This window comes from Oncorhynchus tshawytscha, linkage group LG05, assembly GCF_018296145.1.
Source record: "Oncorhynchus tshawytscha isolate Ot180627B linkage group LG05, Otsh_v2.0, whole genome shotgun sequence".
Classification (NCBI taxonomy): Eukaryota; Metazoa; Chordata; class Actinopteri; order Salmoniformes; family Salmonidae; genus Oncorhynchus; species Oncorhynchus tshawytscha.
Window position 1 is genome coordinate 23,747,519 of NC_056433.1, and position 23,320 is coordinate 23,770,838.

Below are 23,320 nucleotides of genomic sequence, written 5' to 3' on the forward strand. Positions count from 1 at the left end.
GGTTGGACTTTTCTCTCTGAAGTTTGCAAGTAGCTTTATTCTGTCTAGGAAAAATAATATCAAATGAGTCTACGAGAATGGGGTGTATTTTCTTTCTATTCTGGGAGATGTATCAGAAGGTGCAGATTAGATGTAGGAGGTGTCACTGCCTGTACTGAACAGTACTGTTACTGTAGATGTAGGAGGTGTCACTGCCTGTACTGAACAGTACTGTTACTGTAGATGTAGGAGGTGTCACTGCCTGTACTGAACAGTACTGTTACTGTCGATGTAGGAGGTGTCACTGCCTGTACTGAACAGTACTGTTACTGTAGATGTAGGAGGTGTCACTGCCTGTACTGAACAGTACTGTTACTGTCGATGTAGGAGGTGTCACTGCCTGTACTGAACAGTACTGTTACTGTCGATGTAGGAGGTGTCACTGCCTGTACTGAACAGTACTGTTACTGTAGATGTAGGAGGTGTCACTGCCTGTACTGAACAGTACTGTTACTGTAGATGTAGGAGGTGTCACTGCCTGTACTGAACAGTACTGTTACTGTAGATGTAGGAGGTGTCACTGCCTGTACTGAACAGTACTGTTACTGTAGATGTAGGAGGTGTCACTGCCCTTACTGAACAGTACTGTTACTGTCGATGTAGGAGGTGTCACTGCCTGTACTGAACAGTACTGTTACTGTAGATGTAGGAGGTGTGTGTCACTGCCTGTACTGAACAGTACTATTACTGTAGATGTAGGAGATGTCACTGCCTGTACTGAACAGTACTGTTACTGTAGATGTAGGAGGTGTCACTGCCTGTACTGAACAGTACTGTTACTGTAGATGTAGGAGGTGTCACTGCCTGTACTGTTACTGTAGGAGGTGTCACTGCCTGTACAGAACAGTACTGTTACTGTAGATGTAGGAGGTGTCACTGCCTGTACTGAACAGTACTGTTACTGTAGATGTAGGAGGTGTCACTGCCTGTACTGAACAGTACTGTTACTGTAGATGTAGGAGGTGTCACTGCCTGTACTGAATAGTACTGTTACTGTAGATGTAGGAGGTGTCACTGCCTGTACTGAACAGTACTGTTACTGTAGATGTAGGAGGTGTCACTGCCTGTACTGAACAGTACTGTTACTGTAGATGTAGGAGGTGTCACTGCCTGTACTGTTACTGTAGATGTAGGAGGTGTCACTGCCTGTACTGAATAGTACTGTTACTGTAGATGTAGGAGGTGTCACTGCCTGTACTGAACAGTACTGTTACTGTAGATGTAGGAGGTGTCACTGCCTGTACTGAACAGTACTGTTACTGTCGATGTAGGAGGTGTCACTGCCTGTACTGAACAGTACTGTTACTGTAGATGTAGGAGGTGTCACTGCCTGTACTGAACAGTACTGTTACTGTCGATGTAGGAGGTGTCACTGCCTGTACTGAACAGTACTGTTACTGTCGATGTAGGAGGTGTCACTGCCTGTACTGAACAGTACTGTTACTGTAGATGTAGGAGGTGTCACTGCCTGTACTGAACAGTACTGTTACTGTAGATGTAGGAGGTGTCACTGCCTGTACTGAACAGTACTGTTACTGTAGATGTAGGAGGTGTCACTGCCTGTACTGAACAGTACTGTTACTGTAGATGTAGGAGGTGTCACTGCCCTTACTGAACAGTACTGTTACTGTCGATGTAGGAGGTGTCACTGCCTGTACTGAACAGTACTGTTACTGTAGATGTAGGAGGTGTGTGTCACTGCCTGTACTGAACAGTACTATTACTGTAGATGTAGGAGATGTCACTGCCTGTACTGAACAGTACTGTTACTGTAGATGTAGGAGGTGTCACTGCCTGTACTGAGATGTTACTGTAGATGAGGTGTCACTGCCTGTACTGTTACTGTAGGAGGTGTCACTGCCTGTACAGAACAGTACTGTTACTGTAGATGTAGGAGGTGTCACTGCCTGTACTGAACAGTACTGTTACTGTAGATGTAGGAGGTGTCACTGCCTGTACTGAACAGTACTGTTACTGTAGATGTAGGAGGTGTCACTGCCTGTACTGAATAGTACTGTTACTGTAGATGTAGGAGGTGTCACTGCCTGTACTGAACAGTACTGTTACTGTAGATGTAGGAGGTGTCACTGCCTGTACTGAACAGTACTGTTACTGTAGATGTAGGAGGTGTCACTGCCTGTACTGCCTGTGTCACTACTGTTACTGTAGATGTAGGAGGTGTCACTGCCTGTACTGAACAGTACTGTTACTGTAGATGTAGGAGGTGTCACTGCCTGTACTGAACAGTACTGTTACTGTCGATGTAGGAGGTGTCACTGCCTGTACTGTTACTGTAGATGTAGGAGGTGTCAGTGCCTGTACTGTTACTGTAGATGTAGGAGGTGTCAGTGCCTGTACTGTTACTGTAGATGTAGAAGGTGTCAGTGCCTGTACTGTTACTGTACCTCCTTGATCCTCCGGAGCAGTGGGGGCAGCCAGTCCTTGTTGACCTCACAGTGACTGTCCAGGAAGGTCAGGACCCCAGCCTTCGCTGCATCTGCCCCACGTACCCTGGAGCGGATCAGACCTGGAGAGAGAGAGATCAGAGACAGAGGGGTCAAAGGTCAGTCTCATCCATAACGACTGCTCTGTGTGTGTGTGTGTGTGTGTGTCTGTCTGTCTGTCTGTCTCCAAACCCAACCACTGTATCTAAACCCAAACACCAATACTATCTGATCTCTAGATGATGTTGCTAAAATATACACTCAAATACTCTGAACACAATGTCCCTTTATTGTCCACCTCGTGCGTGGAGACAAGGGAGGTCTTAAAAAGGCCATTTGTGTCTGTTTATGACGCAATTAAGGCCCTTAGACATGATGGTCTGAATGGGACATCACACTGTTAAGAGGTCTCAATGATTGAAGGACATTCTTTCCGGCTAAATAGCGAAATCAATAGTCTCTGACATAGGACAGAATGTCATTGTATGAAATTGTAGGACTCTGTAACTTTCGCACTGCGCCGCGACTCCAGCCAATTAAAAATCCCATTTCATCCTCAATAACGCTTTATTTTCTGGATGGGTGAGCTCACCCTCCCCCCTCAACAGTTGCTAGTTGAAGGCTGACTGTGTAGCTGCCAGAGAGAGAGAGAGAGAGAGAGAGAGAGGGAGAGAGAGAGACAGAGAGAGAGAGAGAGAGAGAGAGACAGATAGAGAGACAGATAGAGAGACAGAGAGAGAGAGAGAGACAGAGACAGAGAGAGAGAGAGAGAGAGAGACAGAGAGAGAGACAGAGAGAGAGACAGAGAGAGAGAGAGACAGAGAGAGACAGAGAGAGAGAGAGAGAGACAGAGAGAGAGAGAGAGACAGAGAAAGAGAGAGAGAGAGAGAGCGAGAGAATTTACTACTAAAGCTTGATAGAGACGACATGGCATGACAGCTTCTGCTGTTTGTAGCATTAAAAAGACAATCAAGTCTAAATGCCTCAAACCATTTACAATTTAGAGTGTGAGTTGAGGCCCCGGGGACTGTTAACTACACCCAGGCCCCTATACACACACAAGTTCATCAACACTGTAGTGGAACACTGAGGCTGGGTAATGAAACCTCCGGCTCCAGGAATAAACAGAGGACTGCCTAACAACAGCCTAACGATACCATTTGTTACAATCTAATTGTGGTTGTAATGATTTTTACACTTGATTAGGTATTGTCAGAGAGTCATTTCTTAGTTTTGTAGATGGAACCTTGGAAGTTGTCGTCTTGAGATTAGAGGTCTCTGCTTTTCATTAGCAGAGCAGGAATCTAATTACACACAATGCCTCACACACCTGTCTCACCACTACAACGTGCACAAGAACAGCTATTTCAAGGCTATTGATTTCAAATCATCATACTATTCCATTAAAATGTGCTCCATCGTTAAAAGTCAGATCTGACTGCAGAGTGCATAAGAGACTAGCATGTTTATAACTTGCCAGCAAAAGCCTATCAGTCCCAGGGTCTGAAACAAAATGATAACAAGACATAGCAGGACCTGGCAGCCAGACCTGTGATTGCAGAGCTCTAAAAATCCTCACCACTGCACGCGCAAAACGGCCTGGAGGACTATCCATCAGTACAACGGCCAACCTGCTGAGTAATCACAGCATGACAGTCACCCTCAGCTCATCCTCCTCGTCCGCACCCTTCTCACCCCTACATCCATCCCCACAACCCCTTCAACCTCCCCCCCCCAAGTCTATGACTTGGGTGTCTGGAGTCTTTGACAATTTTGTTCGTAGAGGGCCAATGTCAACATTATGCATGTCCATTTATCTTGGCTCAAAGTGGAGGAGAGATTGATTGCATCAATTCTTGTTTTTGTGAGAAATTCTCATGTTGAAAATTACACATTTTCTGTATAATCAACTTACATATACTGAGTGTATAAAGAAAACAGGAACACCTTCCTAATATTGAGTTGCACCCCTTTTGCCCTCAGAACAACCTTAATTAGATGTGCTTTGGGTGGTGGACCATTCTTGATACACACAGGAAACTTTTGAGCATGAAAGACCCAGCAGTGTGGCAGTTCTTCACACACTCAAACCGGTGCCCATGGCACCTAATACCATACCTTGTTCAAAGGATCTTAAATCTTTTGTCTTGCACATTCACCTTCTGAATTGCACACATACACAATCCATATCTCAATTGTCACAAGGCTTAAAAATCATTATTTAACCCGTCTCCTCCCCTTCGTCTATACTGATTGAAGTGGATTTAACAAGTGACATAAATAAGGGATCAGAGCTTTCACCTGGATTCACCTGGTCAGATTATGTCATAGAAAGAGCAGGTGTTCCTAATGTTTTGTACAGTCAGTGTAGCTCTAACAGACACACTTACCCCACCAGACATGTCACTAGGGGGTTTCTTCACAGACCCCAAAATTCAAGAAAATGTACAGTATTATATAGAGCCATGATTGCATGGAACTCCCATCTCATAGAGTGTAAATTTGCTTTCAAAAAACAAATAAAGTAACACCTCACGGCACAATGCCTCTCCCCCATGTGACCTACCTTTTGTGTGTATGTACTGACATGTATGTGTAACTGATAGATGCACACACACACACACACACACACACATTAACACACACTGCACACTCACACGTTATTATTTTGGATTGCCTTGGCTTGTTATTTAAAGCAGGTAAACAGGCATCGAGGTATTCAGTTATTGGTCGATTGAACGTTAGAACGGCCAAAACGAGTGACCTAAGCAACTTTGAGATGGTATGATCGTCGGTGCCAGGCGCGCCGGATCCAGTATCTCAGATACAGTATGTCCGCCCTCCTGGGCTTTTCACTCACGATAGTGTCTAAGGTTTACAGAGAATGGTGCGACAAATAAAACACATCCATTCAGCGGAAGTCCTTTGGGTGAAAACAGCTGGTTGGTGAGAGGTCAAATGAGAATGGCAAGAATTGTGCAAGCAATTCGCCACAAGGCGAGCCACAAACAAGGCGGGCCACAAACAGACAAATAGCGGCGCAGTACAACGATGGTGTGCAGAACGGCATCTCGGAACGTACAACTCGTTGATCTTTATCACGGCTGTGCTATTGCAGCAGACGACCACACTGGGTTCCACTCCTATCAGCTAAAAACAAGAACAAGTGGCTCCATTGGGCACGCGATTACCTACACTGGACAATTTGGGGGTATTTTTTGGGGGGTATTTTATTAGCATCCCATTAGCTGTTGCAAAAGTAGCAGCTACTATTTCTGAGATCCACACAAAACATGAAACATGACATAATACAGAACAATAATAGACAAGAACAGCTCAAAGACAGAAGCACATACATTTTCAAAAGGCACACGTAACCTACATATTTCATACATACACACAAACTATCTAGGTCAAAGAGGGGAGAGGCGTTGTGCCGCGAGGTGTTGCTTTATCTGTTTTTTGAAACCAGGTTTGCTGTTCATTTGAGCAATATGAGATGGAATGGAGGTCCATACAATAATGGCTCTATATAATACTGTACACTTTCTTGAATTTGTTCTGGATTTGGGGACTGTGAAAAGACCCCTGGTGGCATGTCTGGTGGGGTAAGTGTGTATGTCAGACCTGTGTGGAAGTTGATTACGGAAGCAATATGGGATTTAAAGAGTGGAAAAACAGTGCTTGCAACATGACAGCGAGTTCAGTTTACTTGAGTGGCCTGCACAGTCCCAAGACGTCAACCCAATAGATTATCTTTGAGATGGAACGGGCTGTTCGTACAGTAGCATGAATGTACTCCCGTCCAATCTGCAGCAACTGCGTGATGCCATTGCGTCAGCATGGACCAACATCCCTGTGGAACATTTACGACACATTGTAGCATGTCCCAAATAATTCAGGCTGTTCTGGAGGCAAAGGGGGGTCCGACCCAGCACAAGTACCAAACAACCTGGCCGGTGAGTGTGTATATACAGTACAGCATTGTAGAATAATAGTGAAGACATCAAAACTATGCAATAACACAAATTGAATCATGTAGTAACCAAAAAAGTGTGAATCAAAATATTTTTTATATTTGAGATTCATCAAAGTAGCCACCCTTTGCCTTGATGACAGCTTTGCCAACCCTTGGCATTCTCTCAACCAGCTTCACCTGGAATGCTTTTCCAACAGTCTTGAAGGAGTTCCCACATAGGTTTATTTAGAATTCAAGGCACACCTAACCAGCAAAGCTCCCACAGCATTCTGCAGTGATACACCATCCCATTTGGTTTGCGCTTAGTGGGACTATCATTGGTTTTTCAACAGGACAATGACCCAACACACCTCCAGGCTGTGTAAGGGCTATTTGACCAAGAAGGAGAGTGATGGAGTGCTGCATCAGATGACCAGGCCTCCACAATCACCCGACCTCAGCCCAATTTGGAATGAGTTGGACCGCAGAGTGAAGGAAAAGCAGTGAATAAGTGCTCAGTATATGTGGGAACTCCTTCAACGCTGTTGGAAAAGCATTCAAGGGGATGCTGGTTGAGAGAATGCCAAGAGTGTGCAAAGCTGTCATCAAGGCAAAGGGAAGAATCTCAAATATAAAATTCACACTACCAGTCAAATGTTTTAGAACACCTACTCATTCCAGGGAGTTTTCTACATTGTGAAATAATAGTGAAGACATCAAAACTATGAAATAACACATGGAATCATGTGCTAACCAAAAAGGTTTTAAACAAAATATGTTTTATATTTTATATTTGTCAAATAGCCACCCTTTGCCTTGATGACAGCTTTGCACACTCTTTTGTGTATTTTGATTTGTTTAACACTTTTTTGATTACTACATGATTCCATATGTGTTATTTCATAATTGGGATGTCTTCAGTATTATTCGACAATGTAAAAAAATTGTAAAAATAAAGAAAACCCTGGAATGAGTAGGTGTGTCCAAACCTTTAACTGGTACTGTATAGATACACAGACAGATATTTAAAAGTCTGTGATGTCTATGCTAATGTTTTAAATGTATGTAAATTGTAAAGTATTTTCCGACAATTCGTTGCCATTGGCAGCAACCACTCATATCTATCCCAGGCTGAGAACAAGTCAAGAAGGTACACTAGATTTTAGGTTTGTTTGCAAGAGGAGGTTTATGACCTTTCAGGCATACTTGCACCGAATACAATGACAACTATTTATTTGTTATTTTACCAGGTAAGTTGACTGAGAACACGTTCTCATTTGCAGCAACGACCTGGGGAATAGTTACAGGGGAGAGGAGGGGAATGAATGAGCCAATTGTAAACTGGGGATTATTAGGTGACTGTGATGGTTTGAGAGCCAGATTGGGAATTTAGCCAGGACACCAGGGTTAACACCCCTACTCTTATGATAAGTGCCATGGGATCTTTAATGACCTCAGAGAGTCAGGACACCCGTTAAACGTCCCATCTGAAAGACGACACCCTACACAGGGCAGTGTCCCAATGGAAAGTGTGTTTCCTACTGGCCCTCCAACACCACTTCCAGCAGCATCTGGTCTTCCATCCAGGGACTGACTAGGACCAACCCTGCTTAGCTTCAGAAGCAAGCCAGCAGTGGTATGCAGGGTGGAATGCTGCTGGCATAGTAGTGAACTACAACTAGTGAATACAACTAGTGAATAAACATAAACATATTTTGCACTTGCCTAGAATGACATACTTCAAGATACTGAAGACTTCAACAATGATGAAAACTGCACCCTATCTTGTGTTATACAGTAAAGTGAGGTGGATGCTGTAAGATAGTATCCATATGCCTTGGTGTTATTAGCTGAAACTGGCTGCTTTTGGAGTCTTTTGGAGGTAAGATTGTCAGCCTGTGAGGTGAGATGGGGTTCATCTCCAATACCTCTACGCTGAACTCTCTGATCAGGGGAACTTCAAACGCCTGTGAGAGCTGGGGCTTGCGCACCTCTATCCACGCACAGCAATCTGCATCTCGTTACTGTCTGAGTTCACATCTCAGCATTTCAACATATATTTCACCTCAGACTGTATAATGTGCTGAAGCAGAGGCAGATAGCGTAGAGGGGTTTTAACTAGCAATCAGCACACGCTGCTTTTTAGTATTCCATTTTTTTTGTATAAACTGTAGTCTATTACAACAGTGCTGTATGGCATCGTAGAAAAGTCCTCTGTGGAGTTATATAAAGGTGAAACAGGAAGCATCAACATGATAACCATGATAAATATGTTTCCTGAGCACCATGACTCATAGATGCAATATAATAGGGTTGCATTTGTGCTCAGACTATGTTCCAGTCAACCTTTTGATGTCTTGCTATAATCAAATCAATCTATTTATATAGATACACAGACAATTCCCACGTTGTCTAGATGGGATCACGGTGTGTCTGACACAAAAAGATCCAACCCTCTCGAGTCAACACATCCCTGAATCTGCTCTCTTGTCTCACAGCTGTTGCTTGAGCTTCTCCCTGTGGTCTAACCTGAAATCATCTACTGTGGGATACTAGTGGGGAAACATCCTCCTCACAAAAACACTTGCATGAGGCTCTAATGCTGATCTTCCCTCTTAGGCTTGGCAAAGGCAAGTGGTGGTGGGCTCTAAGGTGTGTGTTCAAGTGGAGGACACAATTGTATATTGCACGGATGAAATACTCTCCACACACACACACACACACACACACACACACACACACACACACACACACACACACACACACACACACACACACACACACACACACACACACACACACACACACACACACACACACACACACACACTAACTAGGTTACCTTCTCTCCTGTCATTCCGAAGACACTTTACTTTGGGCAACTTGGTGAGTAGAAGGCAGTCATTTGCTGAAAGGGAACATTTGATGCAGGGTGAGATGCAATGTTCACAAAACCGTCACCCACACAGTGCATGGAATTGGAATTCAATTGTAAAAAACACATTGACAGAGACAGGGGAAATCTTTTCAATCACTGATCCTTTTTCTCCGGCAGCTGAGCCAGAATGGGAGAGCTCATCACATCCATCTCCAATCCATTTCCTCCTGGAATCAGATCTATCTCTGCTCACAGCTGCTCTTCTGTTCTACCCACCATCCCCACTGTAGTCATCTACCAGGATGATCTCGTGAATCAGGTGGACTGGCGTCCTGTTCAGCACACTGCAAATGAAAAAGAGAGCAGCAGTAGTGTTAGAAACTATTGTATTTCTTTTAGACGACAATCTTTATAGAGCAGCAACCACTGAAATCTACTTTTCCCCCCGTGTTATGTGAATTGTTCTATTGGAAAAATGGAGAATGACATTATCGTTCTGAGAATGTATTACGGCTTAAATAAAATAACAATATTTCATTAGTTCTGGAGATGACTTTTTTTTATAACTATAGCTCCCAAAATGTAATTTGGATGATTTTCTATTACAAGGGTATGGGAAAATACAGGACCACTCATTTTGGCACCATCCTCTGACACTAGAATCTCTCACTATAAGAACCACACATAAATCTCCCTCTAATATTCTCTCCTCTCCTGGGGTACATGGCTGAACAGCAGGTGATGAGGCGAGGAGAGATGGAGGGAGAGGTACACCACCTCCCTCAGATTACTTCACCTTTAATCCCAGTCTGAATCAAGGCATCTACCCTCTCCTCCTCCCTCACACCGTATCTCTCTCTCTCTCTCTCTCTCTCTCTCTCTCTCTCTCTCCTGTCTGGGTGAGTAATTGGAGCGCTGTCAGGCTCGTAGGTCTGTTCTTCCATCGTCGCTGTGCATGCTGGACCCATTCATCACTCCATTCCCCCCTCCTCCTTTCCCCCTCCTCCTCCCTCTCTCTCTCTCTATCCCGCTCCATCCACTGCCCCTGGATCCTCATGCCTTTATTAAGGCCCCTGACAGAAATCCGTTCCTAGTCGTAACAGGTAAAGCTTTACAGCAAGACAGAGAGTCCTGATTCAGCCTCTAAGTGCAGCCTAATCAGGGGACGTGGATGACTATTGCCCTGTGGGTTATATCTAGAACAGCAGCAAAACGAATGATTGCTGTAGACTTCTAGACTGTATTTCTTCTAGACTGCATTTACAACCTCTTTTTGTTATAAACTGTCTGTTTCATATAAAGATATTGAAGTTAAAGTTGTCTTGAAACCATGTGAAGTACGTCATATAGCGTGTGAGTCAGTGGTACAAACACAATAGAGTTGAGTCTCATGTGGGAGTTCCAAGGCTGGGTCCAGCCCAACACTGATGTAGGATCAAAATCAATTCAAATCAAATCGTATGTCACATGTGCTGAATACAACAGGTGTAGTAGACATTACAGTGAAATGCTCACTTACAAGCCCTTAACCAGTAAAATAACAATAGCGGGGCTATTTACAGGGGATGCCGGTACAGAGTACATGTGCGGGTGCACCGGTGTCGAGGTAATTGAGGTAATGTGTACATGTAGGCGGAGTAGCCTTAAGTGGTGATCTTTTACTAGGATTAAATGTCAGGAATTGTGAAAAACTGAGATTAAATGTAGAGTTGAAGTCAGAAGTTTACATACACCTTAGCCAAATACATTTAAATTCAGTTTTTCACAATTCCTGATATTTAATCCTAGTGAAAATTCCCTGTTTAATGTCAGTTAGGATACCACTTTATTTTAAGAATGTGAAATGTCAGAATAATAGTTGAGAGAAGGATTTATTTCAGTTTTCATTTCTTTCATCACATTCCCAGTAGGTCAGAAGTTTAGCATTTGATAGCATTAGCTTTAAATTGTTTAACTTGAGTCAAACATTTCGGGTAGACTTCCACAAGCTTCCCACAATAAATTGGGTGAATTTTGGCCCATTCCTCCTGACAGAGCTGGTGTAACTGAGTCAGGTTTGTAGGCCTACTTGCTCGCACATGATTTTTCAGTTCTGCCCACATATTTTCTATAGGATTGAGGTCAGGGCTTTGTGATGGCCACTCCAATACCTTGACTTTGTTGTCCTTAAGGCATTTTGCCACAACTTTGGAAGTTTGCTTGGGGTCATTGTCCATTTGGAAGACTCATTTGCGACCAAGCTTTAACTTCCTGACTGGTTTCTTGAGATGTTGCTTCAATATATCCACACAATTTTCCTGCCTCATGATGCCATCTATTTTGTGAAGTGCACCAGTCCCTCCTGCAGCAAAGCACCCCCACAACATGATGCTGCCACCCCGTGCTTCACGGTTGGGATGGTGTTCTTCGGTTTGCAAGCCTCACCCTTTTCCCTACAAACATAACAATGGTCAATATGGCCAAACAGTTCTATTTTTGTTTCATCAGACCAGAGGACATTTCTCCAAATAGTACGATCTTTGTCCGCATGTGCAGTTGCAAACCGTAGTCTGGCTTTTTTATGGCGGTTTTGAAACTGGCTTCTTCCTTGCTGAGCGGCCTTTCAGGTTATGTCTATATAGGACTCATTTGACTGTGGATATAGATACTTTTGTATCTGTTTCCTCCAGAATCTTCACGAGGTCCTTTGCTGTTGGTCTGGGATTGATTTTCACTTTTCGCACCAAAGTACGTTCATCTCTAGGAGACAGAACGCGTCTCCTTCCTGAGCGGTATGATGGCTGCGTGGTCCCATGGTGTTTATACTTGCGTACTATTGTTTGTACAGATGAACGTGGTACCTTCAGGCGTTTGGAAATTGCTGCCAAGGATGAACCAGACTTTTGGAGGTATACATTATTTTCTGAGGTCTTGACTGATTTATTTTTATTTTCCCAAGATGTCAAGCAAAGAGGCACTGAGTTTGAAGGTAGGCCTTGAAATACATCCACAGGTACACCTCCAATTGATTCATATTATGTAAATTAGCCTATCAGAAGCTTCTAAAGCCATGACATCATTTTCTGGAATTTTCTAAGATGTTTAAAGGCACAGTCAACTTAGTGCATGTTAACTTCTGACCCACTAGAATTGTGTTACAGTGAATTATAAGTGAAATAATCCGTCAAAAACTACAGTTTGTTAACAAGAAATTTGTGGAGTGGTTAAAAAACGAGTTTTAATGACTCTGACCTAAGTGTATGTAAACTTCCGACTTCAACTGTCCCTGGCCACCATGAGCGTCGCCTCTGGAGGAGCGTTCTCCTGTTTGCTTATGGCGGTATACAGCTCATAGAGTGCGGTCTTAGTGCCAGCATCGGTCTGTGGTGGTATGTTGACAGCTTAAAAAAATATAGATGAAAACTCTCTCTGTGGATAGTGTGGTCTACAGCTTATCATGAATTACTCTACCTCAGGCGAGCTAAACCTCGAGACTTCCTTAGATATCGTGCACCAGCTGTTGTTTACAAATATACATAGGCCGCCGCCCCTCGTCTTACCAGAGGCTGCTGTTCTATCCTGCCGATAGAGTGTATAACCCGCCAGCTGTATGTTATTAATGTCGTCGTTCAGCCACGACTCTGTGAAGCATAAGATATTACAGTTTTAAATGTCCCATTGGTTGGATATACTTGCTTTCATTTCATCCCATTTATTTTTCAGCGATTGAACATTGGCTAACAGTACGGATGGCAAAGGCAGATTAGCCACTAGTCGCCTGATCCTCTCAAGACACCCCGATCTCCCTCCACAAAATCTCAGTTTCTTTCTCCTGTGAAAGACGGGGACGAGGGCCTGTTCGGGGGTTTGGAGTATATCCTTCCTGTCAGACTCATTAAATAAAAATTATTCGTCCAATATGAGGTGAGTAATCGCTGTTCTGATGTTCAGAAGCTCTTTTCGGTCATAAGAGACGGTAGCAGCAATTATGTACAAAATAAGTGACAAACAATTCGGGAAAAACAGACAAAATAGCACGGTTGGTTAAAAGCCAATAAAACATCAGCCATCCTCTCCAGGACCATCATTACATTGGGCATTAACTATGAAACACTGACGGTCGCAAAAACATCAAACCCACTGAGAAAACAAAGTGTGTCCTTGAAAGTTAGTTTGTGAATATACTGTACTTGAATACTGTATAAAATATATTATTGATTGTCGGATAACCTCAAAATGAAATATTGACAGACTAATATTTCTAAAGCATTTTTTTAACAGCCCAAAATGGACAAATATTGGGCAGTTAACACTTTCCAATAGCATACAAATGAGATGAATAGTTATCATGCCAAAACAAGGTTGTGTAATCGTTCCTTTCAGAACTAAGGGTACACAAATGATGTAGAATTACTACCCACAATCAAAAGGCCTGAGTTAGTAGAGCAGTGGAAATGTGTTTAATGTACATTGCGCTCTTAGAATGTCATTATATTGATTCCTGCGGTGTTTATGGGGCGGCTCTGCACTTTGAGCACAGCGACTTTGAAGCCCACACTCACCACCCAAACACAGGAGAGAAGCACTTTGACTGCCTAATGCATTTCTGTTTCTCCTGATGCATTCCAAAATGCTTTTCATTTGGGGGGAAAAACCATGAGTAGGAGGAATACATTACGACCAAACACAGCATCAATGAAATCTATTGTGGCACATGCAGGAACAGGTGAAATTTGAAAAATAGCCTAATCTACACCATTTTCTAATTTCTGTGATTTGTTTCGTACTGATCGTCATGAGTTTGTATTGCGGACGCAAGCCATTTACACAAGTTATGATGACCTACTTCTGCTCTTGTACTGTTTGGAACTCCGAGTGCCCCGCTCTCCAAACATGACTAGAACATATAGCATCCCAGTGCAATATGTGGCCAGTGACTGTTTCCCCTGTAGTTTTCTCTACCTGCTGGGGCTATGAAAACACAGACAGATCTGTCCTTCCTACTACTCTTTCATATTGTTCCCCTCATTTCTTCTCCTCTACTTTCCCCTCTCATCCTCTGTATTCATTCCCTCTACCTCTCCTCCCTTAAACTACCCTCTTCTCACATCCCATATTATCCTCCCCTTCCCCTCTCTTCATCTCTCCTCTTCATCTCCTCTCCTGAACTATCGCTCCCAGCTCTGTCTGGAAGAGCAAGCTCCCAGCCTATTCCCCCTCCACCTCAGAGGGTTCTGAGGGCTGGATTGTGGTAATAGCCTCTGTCAGCACTAACACAAATCAAAGAGAGAGGCCCACGGCCTGCTTTTTAAACCCGTTCTGTATCAATGTTTGGTTCTGGCGCAAGCTGAGGTAAGAGAGAGGGGGGGGTAGGCTAACAGACAGACAGGCTGAGGAGCCCTTGGTGGGCTATGCGTCAGGGGGTATAACTGGGTCTAACCAGCCCATGAACCCCAGCCAGCCTCAGTTTACAGGAAGGTTCCAGAACACACAGACAACCTTATTAATGTACAGAAACCTCAGAAGATTAGTGTTGTTGTTGTTTTTCCTATTATCTACATCACTGGTGGCGACGGCGTGTGGCAGAGGGCTGATTGAGGCTGAGGCTGTGTAATTACAGACAGGCAGGCCACCATGATGACACAAACATGCTGGCAGCCATGAAACACTGTGCTAATTAAACCCCACCCTGACGTCCCTGAGGGCCACGGGAAGGGTATTGGTACTGTACCCCCTCAGGATGTCTTTAACAGCGGTGATATGTGACTCTGAGTGCTACAGTACACTACCCTGGACAAAGATGTACTATAATGAGGAAGGCACACTCGTAGAGAGAGAGACGGTGTGTTCTGTAGATTAATTTATTATCAGGAAAGCAAACTTCCATTGGTGTTCTTCCATTGCTATTGTAAGGGATGGAGCCTGAAGCTAAAGACCATTATTTCCTGAGCCTGCAGAGTGGCTACAGGCACAATTACAAACTTTATTGCAGGAGAAATTAGTAATTGTGAAAAAGTTGCAAACAGACAAGTCATCAAAAAACCAAAGGGATGGGCAGGCTGAAACCTACTGGGAGGGATTGTCTTTTAATTGGTTGAAACTGCAGCGCTTTGAAAAAGGTTTGGGGCGGACACATAAACAGGACAGTTTTTTCCCCGGTGGAGTGGTGGTCAGGACTCAGGAGTCTTCTCTGTGTGATCATTAAGAGACAGCCCGGGTCTCTGCCGACTACTCAGCTGTAATGAGCTGAACCGGCTCCAGGAGACATTGGCAGGAGAGGGGAGGCCTGCATTGTGCTAAGGCAAGCTGCCGAGGCAAGCTGCTGACACCCAGGGACAGGTGAGGTGGCGGTGAGGCAGCTATGGGAAAGGTCAAGGGTCAGGCTGGGAAGACAATAGAGGGGTTTGGCACTTGGGTGTCAGGATTAAATGGAGAGTCCTTATGAGTCAGGCACAGGTCTGAGAGCAAACGGACAGTGACCTAGTCCAGGGTCAGTAACAGGCAGTGGTTATGCGTCCTTCAGGGAAGGTGGGGCAGAGCTTTTTGTTGTGTGCCTGTTTTGTATGTTATTTTTGTGGCCTTTGTACCATTGTTGCCTTTGTACCAGATACAGTCTCTTACGACGTTCGTTTATCTCCTTTGGAAATTGGTAATTGAGACCGAATTTGGTCCCTTTAAGCTCCATTCCCCTGCTTTTGATCAGCTCCTTTTGTTGGTAGTGTTCAAATTTTGCGATGATCGGTCGGGGACCCTTGGTCTTGTCGCTCCGAACTCCAAGTGTGTACTCGGTGGAAAGCTACTTTGCTCACAGTCTCTATAGAAAGTTTCAAGGCGCATTGCCTGAATTCTGTGATCGCGCCCTCTGGATGATTGGATGCGTCCTCAGGAATCCCAGAAAAAAAAAGATTTTCACGCATGCTACGACTTTGTATGTCTAGTAGCGACTCCTTCATCACCCTGTTTTCCCTGAGTAGACAATACATGTGGATTTTTTACCTTGGCTGTGAGTGCCTTGTTTTCTCCTTGGAGTGTGAGAATTTCACTCTGGCTAAACTCCAAACTCCCCCTCAGCCCTGCTACCTTCTCACACAACTATTCCAGTGTTGCATGGATTCCAGCCAGAACACTAGCCTCTACTTCAACGGTAAGTAAATCATCCATGTCTGTAGATTAATCTGCCAAGCCGCACTGTTTCTTGACACACTGCTCGCTTAACCCGGAAGCCAGCTGCACCAATGTGTCGGAGGAAACACCGTCAAGCTGTTGACCGAAGTCAGCGTGCATGCGCCCGGCCCGCCACAAGGAGTCGCTAGAGCGCGATGGGACAAGGATATGTCGGTCAAAACCTCCCCTTACCCGGATGACGATGGGCCAATTGTGCACCGCCTCATGGGTCTCCTGCATAAATGATGTAATATGCCAGTGTCACGTCTACTCCCCCTCTCTGGCGCTCGATGTCACCGGTCTACTAACCACCGGTCCTGGCAACCCATCATTACGTACACCTGCGCCCCATCATAAGGCACACCTGGACTCCATCACTACCCTGATTACTCCCCCTTTATCTAGCATCCCTCTTCAGGCAGTATTGGTTATGTTTCACTGTCAGACATGTCTCTTGTTTTGTATTGTTCATTATTAGTAAACTCACTAACTGCACCTGCTTTCTGACTCCCTGCGTTGATGTAACAGCCAGGGAGATCTTTTAATTGTTTTATTTAACAAGGAAAGTCAATGAAAAACAAAATCTTATTTACAATGACGGCCTACCCCATCCAAACCTGGACGACGCTGGACCAATTGTGCACCGCCCTATGGGACTCCCAATCACAGCCAGATGTGGTACAGCCTGGATTCAAACCAGGGACTATAGTGATGCCTCTTGCACTGAGATGCAGTGCCTTAGACCGCTGCACCACTCGGGAGCCAAGTATACTGTAGCCAAGAATGTAATACTAAGTGTATCTTGTGTAGTAAGTTGTTAGTAGCCCATGTGTCTCACCCTAATAATTTGGTACCTTTTCTCCTCATAACTTAGCCTACTGTTCTGACTTGGTGGTGCACATGTTTTAAAGAAATTCAATCATAGAATATTGTAAGAGCTTTCATTGTCTGCATATAAACCCCCTTTATTTATCCTACGGTTCTGACTTGGAGTACAGGAAGAATACTGTAAGAACGGCTCATGTTCTGAATTCTGTCGCTGTACATTTCAAAAGTGCTGAACAAATGTTTATATTGACTGCGTCCGTCCTAGCTCGCTCATTAATGTCTTAATCGAAATTATGGATTGCCTCTGTTGGAGTCTAGCTTGAAATACTTACCATACTAGACGTAAATGATTACATGTATGAGGAATGTATATGGTGGGGTTAATGGAGGGTGGATAAGAACGAGGGGTTTGGAAAGTTACTGAGTGAGGGAAAAGGCAATCACTTGGTTGTGGTCATTGATAAGGGTTGCTGTGGATTAGTGAGGAATGTGGGCTGAGTTCGGGTCAGGTTAGATGAAGGCAGAAGGAACAGTTTTATTACACACATCACTTAACTTTCTGCTTAGCAACAAATATGCAGTGCTTAGATGTGCAAGGAGGAGACTCCGCCTAAAGGAGGGTATAAATGCTTGTGCTGGTGGAAACAAGTCTGTCTTTTTCAGCTGTTTGGCCCAGTGGGTGAATAAACTTGGTTTGAGCTTCACTAGTCGTCCGTGAATTTTACTCTGTCAGAACACCTCTTATCCGCTCGTCGTCCCCTTATGCCATAGTTTGTGCATCTCGATTGTCAGTAGAAACCACATTTGTTTAAGCAAGTGAGTCATATCAGCTCTGTTTAAAAAAATAGTAAATGAGGCTGAATGAACTGTTTTGCTGCAGGGCAAGGCTCCGCTGATGCCCAGGTGCAGCGGTGGTAAGGATTCACTCCATGGTGCCCGAAAAGAAAGCTCTGCTGTTGGGACAGCTTTATGTAGGCCCTAACAGTTTGTGGGCACCATTTGTCATCGTTATAGTGCAATGAATGTATTGTTTAGTGTTGTGTCATGGCTTTCTTGGCATTCATCACTGTTTTTTGTTTGTGCCACCAAGATTTACATGCTAGAATTGCCACTGGTAACAGGGCAGAGGGATCTCTTACCTCCTGATGGTCCGTAGCAGAGTGGAGCGGGCCTCGTTGTGGAAAGTGATGACGATGGAGGTGGAGGGCAGATCTGGGTTATAATGCAATGTGGTGCATCTGATGGAGAGAGACACAAAACAATTCAGGAGACATCAGCCAGCAGGTCAACTCAGAACTACTCAAAACAGTTCATGTTGGCTTCAAAGCCAAAGTTGTGCAGCTATTGACTTTGTCTTTCTTTTTGACGGCTTCACAGACTGTAAAACCAAGTGTCTCTTCTCCATCTTAGCAGTCTCTGATTGATATTCCAAAGTCAAAGACGAATAACAAAGCCAAGGACAGATAGACAGATTGTCCTGTACTTCCTGTAAACCGTTCAAAACCGCTTCATAATTAAGAGAACAGTGTTGCTAAGGGTAACTAGACAAAAGCTTGCTGTTGTGGGAGGAAGGACAGTACTATGAATATGTGATGAGAATGATAATGACAGCCATGGCAGGACAGAAACTTGAGGAGGTGCAGTTCTATAAATGATAGATGAGCAGAAGATGTCATTATTAAAACAGCATCCAACACCACAGCTACCTCTGACCAGACAAGGTGTGGGAGTAGCTCACACTGAGGTGGATGGCTGGTCATGGCTAGTGTAGTAGCAAATGTCTCAGAGGACACACACACACACACACACACACGGCTGAAGAGAGGGTAAGATGCTAATCCATCTGTGGCCAATATGGAGAACATCAACACTTCTGTTCAAATGACACCAACAACCAACACAGTAAACATTATCTCGCTCTCTTGCTCACTCTCTCTCTCTCGCTCTCTCTCTCTGTCTTTAGCTGAAGGTGATTTGTTCAGTATTTCCAGCAGAGTGATAAGATAACAAGTTTGGCTTGTGCTGAAAGACAGGCGATGGGGATGATGATAAAGTTACCATTGTTTTCTGCTGTCGTCAACACTACTGTTTTTGAGTCATTAAGCCATGAGTTTGATGTGCTTTCTCCTCAGCAGTCTGCTCAGTGTGTGCTGAGATGCACAGAGAAACATCAAGGGAGCTGTGTGCCAGACAGATAAGCACAGGAAAGAACAGCAAACAAACACAAACTGTAATTTCATATTTCTTTTCAACTTGGCTTAAATCAAATTAGCCATTACATTCAACAACTTTCCTGTTGCTTTAATAAAAAGTGCTTTAATAAAAAATGGAGTGCCCAATGACAAACACTGGATGTTTTTTCTCATCCTTTCAGAGCCTGGCAAGCAGATATTTTCTTTTCTGTCTTTCTGGGGTGGCAGGTAGCCTAGTGGTTAGAGTGTTGGGCCAGTAACCAAGAGGTTGCAAAATCAAATCCCTGAGCTGACAAGGTAAAAATCTGTTGTTCTGCCCCTGAACAAGGCAGTTAACCAACTGTTCTCAGGCTGTCATTCTTCATAAGAATATGTTCTTAAATGACTTGTCTAGTTAAATTTAAAAAATAAAGTTTCAAAGCCTGGGTGGATGAAGAGAGACGTTGTCCAGATTAGCATGCATATGGTGCTGGAATCAATTCATATTTTATCACTGCTGTTTGGGAGACCACTTGACCAGTCTGTGTGTATACAGCCTCTGTTATTGAAGCCTTCTAAAAGTTTTATATGAGGCTGAGAGAAGCAGGAGTGTGGTGGGGTGGTCAGGCTGACACATGGACACCTGATGCCCATTGACCCCTGTCTGTATTTATGTCTGCGCCTTAAGGTCCTTCTGTACCTGTTCCCCTATCCCCCCTCCAGTGTTATTCTGAGGGTGGTACCGACTCGGCGCAGCCGACTGCAACACCTGTCACCACATTTGCTTCGGGCAGAAAAACACTGATCGGTTGAGATGTACCTCGCAGATACTGTCAAGTCTGTGCTGTTCCTCTGGCACAGGGAGGCAGAGAGTGATTCTCAATAAGCTTTTCCCAGCCAGCCGAGCATGATTCATCCCCAATGCTGCCGCTCCTCTCCTATCTCTAGCTAAAGCCTACATCTATTCAAAGCTTTCTGCTTTCTTAACTCGTTTCAAGAGAGCGTTATCTCAGGAGGCATATTCAGCAGTGCAGAGCCACAACAACAGTTTACCTCAGACACACACCTCTCAACACTGGGCCTTGAGAATCTCTTAAAATCTCTGGTCTCCTCTAGTTCACTTAAATGGAGCACAATGAATGTTCATATCACTTTCTGGGAAGCCTCCAGTAAACTAAACACTAGATACAGTCATGAAATGGCAACGTACAACAGAATCGCATTTAGTTCTGGCATATAAATAGACAGAGAGAGACAGAGAGAGAGAGATGTCCTCATGACCCTAACATCAAGTCATTTGCAATTTTCCTGCTCCTAACAACAACAATAAGTAACAAGTAGCGCAGGTAGCCACATTAGAGAAGCTGTTGTTTAGATGTTGGCCGGCCAGGTGGGCGGGCAGGGAGCAGGGTGTGGTCAAAGAACATCCATCTCCTCTAACAGAGAATGCCTAAGTATCCGAATCTGCAGTCTCTACCACAGACAGCTGGCAGGCACTGGACACACACACATATAAACGCCTCTAACCCCAAAGGTCAGCCTCAGGATCGGTTGTTCCGTTCCATCTCCTGTAATATAGACAAGACTCTTTCGAGGGACTATCTGGGTGAGAATATTGGGCGTAGTGAGGCAGCCTGGGTCAAAAAGCAACACTAACCACAGAGGAGAAGAGGAGGAGACAGTGGGGGCTGTAGCAGAGCTCTCTGTGTGTGGATCCCTCCAAAGGAGAAGAGAGAGACAATCCTTGAGTGTGGATTAGTAACTGAAGGACAGAGGGACCCTGTAAGTAGTGAATAATCGATTATTGTACTGGTTGTGTGTTTCTTGTAGTGCTGAACGATTAACTGAAATGCTGGTTATTTTTGGTTTTTTTGACCAATGGGTAAATTATTTAAACATTATTGAAAAAATGTCTGTGAGCTTAATGCACACATTACACAGTTTCTCTAGCAATAAATCAGATCAAGCCCGAACTGCGGGATGTAGTAGGGAGTTATAGTTTCCAACAGGCCAATATTCTACATAGTTTAGCGAGGAAAACATGGTAATTAATTACAATGACCAGTGGCGACCCGTCATTTAGGGCAGGTGGGGCAGAAGCCTGTCACTCATGGGGACACTACGTCACCTCCAAGTCTAAGGGTAGACCTCGAGAATTCAAGCCCCTTGGGTGCTGCCATATACTGTAGTTACATTAGAAGTGCCCGTCCAAGAAGTCTCAAGGTCATTGGACAGATAAGAATGACTTCAAATCACGTTATATCTACAGTAGCTTTGATGGGACTGATCATGTCAACATCATACTTTCAAAATCTTAGCTAGCAGTCATCATCATCAATCAAGTCGACAATCCACTGGCAAATCCTTTTAAATCCTTGTCAAATGAAGAGAAATAATGGAGAGAAATTATAGATAAAACGCATCGGCCATTGGACATAAATATTACACAACAAGTTGGAAATCGCAAATTCAACAATGAGTGGTTTGGAAGGAATCAATGGCTAACTGCAAGCATTGCAAAGCAATCATTAGCCTGCTATTCAGTGGAGTGTGTGTGTGGTCCCAAGTCTAAGATGAATGGTATCTTTTCCTAGTTAAAAATTACAAACATTCAACATTGGCCATGCTGTCAATGAAGCATGATTTGTGCCGCACTCAAAACAACTGTAAACTCGGAACTGCAAAATCTGACTTTAGTGATTTCAAGACGAATGGGAACTCGGGGAAAAACGAGTTCCGACTGGGAAAATGCGTTTTTAACTTTCATCCAACTCGGCATTGTAAATCGGGAACTCGGGCCTCTTCTAGAGCTACGACCTGAAGATCACTGACGTCATCATGATTCAACCTTTTTTCATCCCATGTTCCCAGTTGTCTTGAAAGCACCATAAATCCAGAAATTGCCAGACTTTGATGACAAAGTTTGAATTTGCCCACAAAGGACCGCCACACCACCTTCCTGTTCAAGTGAGCACAGCACAACAAGGTCAGTCACAAAAATGTATTGTATGCTGCTGCATAAATGATGTAATATGCCAGGGAGATATGTATACTGTAGCTAAAAAAATAATACTAAGTGTTTGTTGTGTAGTATGCTGTTAGTAGCCCATGTGCCTCACCCTAATAATTTGGTCTATTTACCCCTCTTGTTTTCACCTACTGTTCTGACTTGGTGGTGCACATGTAGCCTATAACATGTTTTAGAGAAATGTAATAATCACATTTTTTAAGAGCTTTCATCATCTGCTTATATGCCCTTTATTTATCCTACGGTTCTGACTTGGTATACAGGGAGAACACTGTAAGAACGGCCCATGTTCTGAATTCTGTCGCAGTACATTTCAAAAGTGCTAAACAAATAATTATATTGACTATGTACGTCCTAGCTCGCTCATTAATGTCTTAATCGAAATTACGTATTGCCTCTTATCCGCTTGTTGTCCCCTTATGCCATAGTTTGTACATCTCAATTGTCATTAGAAACCACATTTGTTTAAGCAAGTGAGTCATATCAGCTATGTTTTTTTTAAGGCAGTAAATGAGGCTGAATTAACTGTTTTGCTGCCAGACAAGGCTCCACTGATAGCCAGGTGTAGCAGTGGTAAGATGTTGGAACAGCTTTACGTAGGCCCTAACAGTTTTTGCCCCACCAAGATTTACATTCTAAAATCACCACTGACATTGACCATAATCCATTGCGTTCCTACTTACCCAGTCTGTGTGTTTCTTTTATGCCTGCTACCTTACATTAGTGCGGGCCAGACACAGAGAGGGAGAGAAGAGAGAAGAATGCATGATTTAGAGGGATAGAGAGCAGTTGCTTCATGAGGTATCTCTACCTGAAAATAAAGGATCTATC

At 43.9% G+C, this 23,320-nt stretch overlaps 1 protein-coding gene across 1 annotated transcript in view; it reads right to left on the reverse strand.

Annotated features, from left to right (window-relative positions):
• galnt14 (UDP-N-acetyl-alpha-D-galactosamine:polypeptide N-acetylgalactosaminyltransferase 14 (GalNAc-T14)) overlaps window positions 1–23,320 on the reverse strand; it is a 129,933-nt gene that overhangs the window by 35,806 nt on the left and 70,807 nt on the right. Inside the window, exons 3-6 of the mRNA XM_042321712.1 lie at window positions 18,430–18,528; window positions 9,596–9,663; window positions 9,284–9,349; window positions 2,445–2,566 (exon numbers count right to left, since the gene is read on the reverse strand). Coding sequence (XP_042177646.1) covers window positions 2,445–2,566; window positions 9,284–9,349; window positions 9,596–9,663; window positions 18,430–18,528 — 355 coding nt within the window. The remainder of the gene's footprint in view (window positions 1–2,444; window positions 2,567–9,283; window positions 9,350–9,595; window positions 9,664–18,429; window positions 18,529–23,320) is intronic.